Raw genomic sequence first — 10007 nt, 5'->3', positions numbered from 1 at the left:
GGGTGGAACCCTAGGCTCTCCTCCATCCTGGAAACATACTGAGAGGATCCCAATAGTGATATATTGATTTTGACATACTTAACATTTAAAAAAATTATTATCCAAAGATTATTGGCTCTGTAGACCTTCACGTCACAGATAAAGGGAGGCGAAGCTAAAATAGGATAATAGCCTTTAAATCCCCTTCTGTAACTACTCAGTTCTTCCCTGTCAGCAAGATTAACGTGATCAACAGCAGCGTTTCCTTCCCCGCCCCCCTTTTCCATGCCTGCATCCCATCCTGAGTTTTAGCAACAACTGGAGTGAAGAGTGACTGGAATGAAATGTGAGGCTGGCTGCTCTAGTCGTGAATGCTCTGAGCAGGAACAAGCAGAGCAAGAAAGCCGTGGCAAGAAGCACATCTGAAAACCGGGGTGGTGGGCTAGAGAGTTTCACCCATGAGAAATTTCAGTCAAAAGAAGCAACTTTCCATCTCGGATGGAAAAGCACCCGAAACTCCACTGGAGTCTTCTGCAGAATGCAAGACAGCCGAGTGCATAGACACCCAAGCGACTTCTCCTTATCGATTGCAGTTGTCCCAGGAAACTGAGAAATACTTGGGTGAGGAAGAGGAAGAGGAGGAGGAAGAGCAGAAGAGACGCCTTTCAATATTTGCATTTGACCCCGCTTTTTCTTCTAGAACATTAGTTTCTTCCTCGGTGCTCAACATTAATGTTGGTGGCCGAACCTACCATCTCACATACCAAGCAGTGGCCACCTATCCCACCACGCGCCTCGGTCGCTTGGTTACTTCCACCGATCGCCATTGCCAGCTAGGCCTCTGTGATGACTATGCGGCTCAGGGGGATGAATATTTCTTTGACCGAGACCCTGCAGTTTTCCAACTGATCTACAACTTCTACGCTTCCGGGGTGTTACAGGTACAAAACGAGCTGTGCCCCAACAGCTTTTTGGAAGAGTTGAGCTACTGGGGGGTCCGTCTCAAATACACGCCCCGCTGCTGCCGTATCTGCTTTGAAGAGAGATGCGATGAACTGAATGACCAACTGAAAGTGCAGGAGGAGCTCCGTGCTCAGGCAGCTGTCCAGGAGAGCGAGGCTCTCTTCTGCCACATGCGCTATGCCACGCAACGGTGGCGCCTTTGGAACCTCATGGAGAAGCCCTTCTCTTCCACCATGGCCAAAGCAATGGGGGTTGCCTCCAGTTTCTTTGTTCTCATATCTGTGGTGGCCCTTGCTCTCAACACAGTCGAGGAGATGCAGCAGAAGGACAAAGCCACTGGAGAGCTACGGCCAGTGTTGGAACATGTGGAGACCTTCTGCGTGGCCTTCTTCACTCTAGAGTACATACTGAGGCTGCTCTCTACCCCTGACTTACACCGCTTTGCTAGTAGCACTCTCAATGCTGTGGACCTCATTGCTATCTTGCCCCTCTATCTTCAGCTGTTGCTAGAGCTTTTTATTGATGAGACCCAGACTGGCGGGCATGGGTCTCAGCATGAACAGGAGATTGAGAAAGTGGGCCGAGTGGGCAAAGTAGGGCAAGTGCTACGCATCATGCGTCTGATGCGCATTTTTCGCATCCTGAAGCTAGCCCGCCATTCCACAGGGCTCCGAGCCTTTGGCTTCACACTGCGCCAGTGTTACCAGCAAGTAGGTTGTCTCATGCTCTTCATCATCCTGGGCATCTCTGCCTTCTCAGCCATGGTCTACTCTGTGGAGCATGATGTTGTCAGCACAAACTTCACCAGCATTCCTCAGGCCTGGTGGTGGGCTGCCGTAAGTACCTGCCGCGTTCGTTGAGACTTGACCCTCGCTTCTTGCTCTTTATTTAGAAAAGCTGCTTGTTATGAAAGCAGCAGGATGTGCCCAGATTTTGAACATCTGTTCTGAATCCTTGGTTTTAGAGGAGATGTAAATGCAGACACCCCACCCCACTTCCCACTGTAAGCTTTAGTACATCTGTTTCAGTAGATCAGCCTGTAATCAGCGAAGCTTGGCTTGAACTGGATGTCTTTTTGTGGCAGTGTTCTACACGGGTGGTCTTCTTGCAGCACTCACTGCTACTACATGAAAAAGAAGAGGAAAATAGAAAGGAAAACATATTGGAAGCCTGAACTTTGCAGGGGTTTCTGCATGCTTTTTTAAAAAAAACACATTCAGAGGTTTCTATATGCCAACTGACAGCTAGCTAGTACTGATTTATGGAGACTTTAAAGATGGCTTCACCTAATAATGTACCAAGAATAAGTGAGATTGATGCCCACAAAGCATGTAGAACTTAGAGTTGAAGCTGCCGTTTGAAAAATCAAGAGACAGGCAGATGCCAGAGGTGATCACAGATGACAGACACAGAGGTTCTTCAAGAGTTCCCAAAACAACTGACAATAGACCAGAGCACGAGATGAGTTCTCTTTTTTATTTTTATTAAGCCAGTGACGAGGGCCAAAAATAACAAAATGGGAAAGCTGGCTGGGTCACTGGATTGTAATATGATATGGAATTTATAATTTGTAGTCCTATTGCTGAAACACAATAGAAACTGCCAGTAGTGATGGATGAAAATTTATTGTATTCCCAATAAATTTAGTGTCTTGGATAAAGAACAGCTGGATAAAGGTGTGTCTTGCAAATTTCTCCATGATCTTTTCTCTTAGCTGTTATTTGCTAAGTCACCAGGGTTAATCAAAAATGGAAACTGGAATTACCATCTTAGGTCAAGAGTTGGGTGTGTGGATATTCTCCCGTATATTCAATGTTGGCTTTGCTCCGTGTGGTGCAATATGCATGCATCACATATGATGGGTTCTCACTGGGGTATATATAGCTTTCTACATATACTTCCAGTGAGGGGGAAAAATGCCTTATGTTGCCTTGATTTACCCTTTGAATTGAAAAATAAGACTACCATTTAAGAAAGTTCAGGAACACTAATATTGTCCAACAGGAAATGTAAATGGTTCCATAAACAGATGCATCCAAGGTGATTATAAAATTGGAGTGCCTCTAGCATCTATTCCAGAAGTTGTCACGCCAATAGGAATACGTAGCATGCTACGACATAGCTGGAAAATATCTCCACTAATGTTTTCCCTTTGAAGGTAGAAGACAACAATCCAAGTATGCACCATTGTTAATGTTTTGCTCAGATGAATGTGGGCTGAGTACGTGCTTATGATCATCCATAATCGGCTTAACAATATCACCCAGAATCAGGGTACAAAGTATCCTCGTGAATAAATCCTGAAGATGAATGGGTTTTGCTCCATTCTACGGTAATACTTTGCTGGTGATGTTAAATAACATCTCTACAACACAACTCGTTCTGCACATGAGTGGTATATAGAAGCAATTCTTCCTCCAGTAATTTTGCTAGATTGCCTGATGTAGCAGCTGAAGACAAGATTCTTCACTGACCACAACACGCAATTGTGTTGAGCTTCATTTAAATGAGCCCTGACAAAACTAGTTGTGACTTGTTAGATACCTGAGTACATGTTGTGACTCCTTTCACATGTTCCTCTAGTACAGTGTTTCTCAACCTTGAAAACTTGAAAAATGGGTGGACTTCAACTCCCAGAATGTTCCAGCCAGCCAATTTTCAGAGTTGAATTCCACTCGTCTTCAAGTTACCAAAGTTGAGAAACATTGCTGTAGTGCAGCGGTTCTCAACCTGTGGGTCGGGACCCCATTTGGGGTCGAACGACCATTTCACGGGGGTCGCCAAACAACGCAGTCCGCCATTTTTTCCCCCTTTTCTTTAGCTGTGCTACTCCCTTTTATTCTATTGGCTTTTGAAAGCCAATAGAATAGACTCTCTTGAATAGAGTCTAATTCTATTGGCTTTCAAAAGCCAATAGGAATTGTCCAGGCTGTCTCTGCCCTGCTGAGCCCACCAAAAGCACCAGTCTGCAAACGGTGCTGCAAGTTGTCTGCAGCGAAGGTGAGCTGTCTGGAAGCTTCCACCCCTCCCTGCTGAGCAACTACTAAAAATGTAAATAAAAGAGGGCCAGGGTGGGAGGCCGGCAGGTACAGAGAGGGTTGCTGGCGCGCATGGGGCCTGGCGGGTGCCTTACCTCCTTTGGGCTGGGCCAGCTGGTGGCCCAGCCGGTGGTCGCCCTGCGCCGTCGCTGCCCCTTGCCAGCTACGCCTCGGCCGGCATAGGGGGTGGCACCACACATGCGCGGCGCTCCTGGGCAGGAAAGTCCTCGACTTATGACCGGTTGAGTAGTCCTCGACTTACGACCTGTTGGGTAGTCCTCAATTTACGACCGGTTACGGTAGTCCTCAACTTACGACCGGTTAGGGTCGTGGCATTAAAAAGGTTGAGAACCACTGCTGTAGTGTCAGACAGATTCATCCTCTGTAACACAGAGGTAGGGAACCTACTACTAAATTACAACTTGCACCAAATCCAATTATTCTGCAGTGGTATTTTGGCAGCAACTGGAAACTCTGGGCTTCCCAATGATTCCAATTACATATTGGCTCAGTTGTGATGTGGAAGATGCCAATTGTATAACGTATGTCATTAAAATGATGGTGTCACAACATCTATGGTATCAACCTCCCCCTTCCATGGACTGCGCATAGAAGTAGAAGAAATAGAGGAGGAATAATTGCACAGGTTTTTTTTTAACCCCAGCTGACTTGTGCCTGGCTGGTTGAGAGGAGAAGGATCTAAATATCGTGCAGAAAAAATGATCATGCTTTGCTTTTCGTTCTTTACCAGTTCTCATTCAATGAAGGTGAAGAAAAATGTATGATCAAATTAGTTTTCAAAGGAGAAGTGGGGCTTAAGTGAAATGTTTACATTGTGTTCTTATACTTCAGCTATTAGCAAGGTGGCTAAATGGCATCAGGGTCCTTTTCTCAGAGTATGGTACATTTGACAAAGTAGACCACAACCTACTACTTGATAAGATAGAAAAATGCAGGTTAGACAGCATCACCACCAGATGAATCCGTAGCTGGCTGACCGGCCGTACTCAGTGTGTGGTCCTCAATGGAACCGCATCTACATGGAGGGAAGTGTGTAGTGGGGTGTCCCAGGGCTCTGTTCTGGGCCCAGTACTCTTCAACATCTTCATCAACGATCTGGACGAAGGGATAGATGGGGAACTCATCAAATTTGCAGACGATACCAAGCTGGCATGAATAGCCAACACTCCAGAAGACAGGCTTAGGATACAGGAGGATCTGGACAGACTTGAACACTGGGCACTATCTAACAAAATGAAATTCAATGGTGAAAAAAGTAAGGTTCTACATTTAGGCAAGAAAAATCAAATGTACAGGTATAGTATAGGGGGTACCTTGCTCAATAGTAGTAACTGTGAGAGGGATCTCGGAGTCCTAGTGGACAATCATTTAAATATGAGCCAGCAGTGTGCTGCAGCTGCCAAAAAAGCCAACACAGTGCTAGGCTGCATTAACAGAGGGATAGAATCAAGATCACGCAAAGTATTAATACCACTCTACAATGCCTTGGTAAGGCCACACTTGGAATACTGCATCCAGTTTTGGTCACCACGATGTAAAAAAGATGTTGAGACTCTAGAAAGAGTACAGAGAAGAGCAACAAAGATGATTAGGGGACTGGAGGCTAAAACATAGGAAGAACGGTTGCTGGAATTGGGTATGTCTAGTTTAATAAAGAGAAGCACGAGAGAGGACTTGATAGCAGTGTTCCAATATCTCAGGGGTTGCCACAAGGAAGAGGGAGTCAAGCTATTTTCCAAAGCGTCTGAAGGCAGGACAAGAAGCAACGGGTGGAAACTAATCAAGGAGAGAAGCAACCTAGAACTAAGGAGAAACTTCCTGACAGCTAGAACAATTAACCAGTGGAACAGCCTGCCTCCAGAAGCGGTGAATGCTCCAACACTGGAAGTTTTTAAGAAGAAACTGGACAGCCATTTGTCCAAAATGGTATAGGGTTTCCTGCCTGAGTAGGGGTTTGGACTAGATGACCTCCAAGGTCCCTTCCAACTTTATCATTATTATTATTCTTCTGGTTCATGATTCCTGAGCTTTTTGGATTTCAGTTTCATGCCAGGAAAAGATAAAGATATGGAAACGCCTCCAATCCCAGAACAGGAGGGGTAAGGAACCGGTAGGCTTGAAAGACAGATAAAGAAATCCAAACCACCTGCAGTAGCACCGAGGGTTATCTCTAATCTCAAAGGTGCTTTTTCCAAAAGGCAACTGGACTTCCTTGATTTTTCCTTTGAAAACGTTTCACTTCTCATCCAAAAAGCTTCTGGGATGAGAAGCGAAATGTTTTCAAAGGAAAAAAACAACAACAAGAATGTCCTGCTGCATTTTGGAAAAAGCACCTCTGGGACAACCGTGACTTGGATGATTGAGAATCTCCATAGATGACTATCCCTAATCAAAATTAAAATTTCCCCAAATTCCTGAAAAAGGATAACCGGAGCCTCTTTCCTAGAAAAAGAACGGCCTTTGATCTGCTGCAAGGTGCAATTCAAGCCTGTTTTAGAATAGCTAGTCTGACTGGCATTGGGCCACCCTTGTTCTTGCATTTCCCTGCACGTAGCATTGAGGAGCAGAGAGAAGCTCCCGCCCCAGAGTACGTACAATATAATCACATGTATAATTCAGAGCAGCGTTTTTCTTGATGATCCACTCTTCTATCCCAACTGTACATAACATGAAAGACGATGAAATCACATCAAGAACAACAACGCAGAGAGCTACTTTCCTATGCTCTCCAGGAAATCACATGAGTGAAAAATGCTGTTCGGTGACCGCTGGCTATTGTCAATAATGCCTCTCCCTTTCATCTGGTTGTTTATTTTCAGAGCTATTTCTCTGCCCTTTACATCCAATTCCCGTGAGCCAATTTCCATTGGAGCCTCAGACTAATCACATTTCTCTTGGGTGCACCCTACAAGCAAATGCCCCTGGCTTTGCATCGGAAAAGTCATGCTCGTTATCAAGCATAGCAACAATCCCAACATTTATTTATTTATTTTTTAAAAAAAGGATTTTCCCTATTTGCATACCCCCCTAAGTCTACATGCAAATCACCTCTGTGGGAGGATGTCCTAAAGGCCAAGTAGCTGTGATGGTTTGACAGGATAAAAACTGAGTTTGGTCTCCCCAGGAAAGCAGTAGATCGTTCAGAATTGATTACAGCAGATATATGCAGTGAATTGTGGGTTTTACTTTTGTGAAGGTATGTTAGACAATTTATCCTAGTATTGAAGGAAAAGTCTTCATCATGGTTCAGTCCAAGCCAGGAATAAACAACATGGTGACTGCTTTAGAAAGAAGGTTGCAGTTTATTGAAGAGGCGAGCCAGACAGGAAGATGGCTCTGGAAGAAAAGAGAGCAAGCACATGTAGGGAGTGATTTTTTATACCCTCTGGAGCCTTTTGTTTAGAGTTGTTCCTGTGGCATGAACTTTGACCTGAATCTGAGTGTGCCCTTTGGTATCTGTGGGTTAATCCTATTATGTCCTGTCTCAGAGTTTGGGTGGGGTATGCAGATTTTAGGTGTTTTTGTCTTCTTAATCTTCTAGCTTCAACCTTCCTGAATGGTTTATATCTGCATTTTTACAGAGCTGGTTTCTGCTTAGGGGAGGGAGACTTGGGGCTATTAAATAAACTGGGCATGCTTTTCTGCCTCTTAAATATTTCCAAAAATATTTCTTTCTCTGGGGGGGGGGCTGACTTCCCACACTTCCCACACGCTAAAGACTGGCTCAGCCCTGGATTGACTATTAGCAAAAAAAGCATGTATAGGTAGTTCTCGACTTACAGCAGTTCATTTAGTGACCGTTCAAAGTTACAACGGCACTGAAGAAAGCTACATATGACCCAAAAGTGCCGTATCACGTGGTAACTGGACTTCCTTGTTTTTCTTTCAAGACGTTTCGCTTCTTGGATGAGAAGCAAAATGTCTTCAAAGAAAAACAAGAAAGTTCAGTTGCCTCATGAAAAAGCACCTTTGGGATACCACCTATGACCTGGATGACTGAGAATCTCCATGACTTATGACCGCTTTTCACACTTCCAACCATTTGTAGCATCCCCATGGTCACATGTTCAAAATTCAGATGCTTGGCAACTGGTTCATATTTATGATGGTCGCAGTGTCCCGGGATCATGTGATCCACCTTTTGCGACCTTCTGACAAGCAAAGTCAATGGGGAAGCCAGATTCACTTAAGCACCGTGTGACTAACTTAACAAATGCAATAATTCACTTAACTGTAGCAAGAAAGGTTGTAAAATAGAGCAAACAAATGTTTCACCTAGCAACATACATTTGGGGTTCAACTGTGGTTGTAAGTCAAGGACTACCTGTACTTAGGGCACCAAGAGAAAAGGAACACCCCAGTGATTTTCCCCCCTAGCTATCATGCCCTTAACACTTTCGGCATTACACTCAATTTTGGTTTTCAGCACTGACTGAGTTTTATTGACAGGTTAGCAATGGAAAGGCTGAGGGGCATCATTTGCTAGGTCGTGCTTTGAGAGCTTCAGTGACTTTAATCCTTTTTCACGGTCGAGAGCTGCATTTTCTTATTAAGATTCAGCTACCAAGGCCTTCAGGGGACCAGATGTGTCCCATTCCTTTCAGTGAAGACTGATTCATTTTGCCCTTTAGCTTGGCTTCTGGCTGAGACTTACTTAAAAGCTTAATGCAAGAGACATAACAATTTGTATACATTTAAAACAAAGCAAGCAGCTGGGTAGCAGTTTTTTGACACCACATTTTATGGGCAAAGGTTGAGGCGCAGGATACAAGGGCTTCAAAAACAAAGTGGAAAGCTAGTGGCACCATTCCTGTCCTAAAAAATACCAGATAATTATGTTTCTGAAGACTTCTCTCAGGAACAGGCCCCAGACAGACCCCAAGGCTGAAGCTCAGCCATATTGTTAGATTTGCTATCTAACAGTATAGGCTATCCAGGGAGATGAATTAAGAGTCTCTTTTAGCAGGCTTTTATAGAGATTACTCTATAAGGCAAAGTTCTAATGCAACAACATGGGACCCCTTTTTACCATTTTAATAATCTAAGAAAGGGGTTCTCAACCACGGGCCATGGACCCCCTTTAAATACTTTTGTGTCACCACTGATCACAGCCACAGATCCCCCCCAAAGACTTAAGATTTAAATCATAACATTTTTCTTGAAACCTTCGCGGACCCCCCTCCCGCGACAACATTGTGAGCCCTCCCCAGGGGTCTGTGGACCGCAGGATGAGAACCGCTAATATATGATCCTCTGTCTAAAAGTCCACTTCTTGCTCTCCTGAATGATTTTCCCCACTCCTTTATTTACCTCAAGGTAAGCCTCTCTACTGTGGGATATGGAGACATGTATCCAGAGACTCACCTGGGACGGCTGTTTGCATTCCTCTGCATCGCTTTTGGGATCATCCTGAACGGCATGCCCATCTCCGTCCTCTACAATAAATTCTCAGATTACTACAACAAGCTGAAAGCATACGAGTACACGGCCATCCAGAAAGACCGAGGGAAAGTGAAATTTGTGCAACGAGCCATGAAGAAGATGTCACAGTGCTACGAAAAGCAGTCAACCCCATCCCCAAACCACAGATACAATTAATACAGGTAGTCCTCAACTTAACAATAGTTTGTTTAGTGACCGTTCAACGTTACTAAGACACTGAAAAAAGTGACTTGCAGCCGTTTTTTCACACAACCATTGCACGTGATCAAAATTCAGATACTCAGCAACTGACTCATATTTATGACAGTTGGAGTGTCCTGGGGTCACGTGATCACTTTTGGTGACCCTCTGAGAAGCCTGATTCACTTAACAACCAAGTTACTAACTTAACAACTGCAGTGATTCACTTAACAACTGTGGCAAGAATGGTCGTAAAATGGGGCAAAATTAACTTAACAATAAATTCACTTAACTACAGAAATTAGTTAATGACTGCCTGTACTCCAGAAAGAGCAGGAGGAGGATGGACTTAGAAATGGGACTAAATGCTTCATTTAAAAAAGA

The 10007-nt window shown here is 44.3% G+C and overlaps 1 protein-coding gene across 1 annotated transcript; it reads left to right on the top strand.

Moving 5' to 3' along the window:
- Positions 1 to 219: 219 nt before the first annotated feature.
- Positions 220 to 9721, top strand: KCNV2 (potassium voltage-gated channel modifier subfamily V member 2). Its single transcript, XM_039364497.1, has 2 exons — positions 220 to 1778; positions 9318 to 9721. The coding sequence occupies exons 1-2, from the start codon at positions 438 to 440 to the stop codon at positions 9597 to 9599; spliced, it is 1623 nt and encodes a 540-aa protein (XP_039220431.1). The 5' UTR covers positions 220 to 437; the 3' UTR covers positions 9600 to 9721.
- Positions 9722 to 10007: the final 286 nt, after the last annotated feature.

The sequence above is a fragment of the Crotalus tigris genome, unplaced genomic scaffold (genome assembly GCF_016545835.1).
Source record: "Crotalus tigris isolate CLP2741 ecotype Arizona unplaced genomic scaffold, ASM1654583v1 scf7180000019762.1414395, whole genome shotgun sequence".
Lineage (NCBI taxonomy): Eukaryota > Metazoa > Chordata > Lepidosauria > Squamata > Viperidae > Crotalus > Crotalus tigris.
The sequence above is the reverse complement of the archived record's forward strand: the minus strand, read 5'-3'. Positions and strand labels throughout refer to the sequence as shown.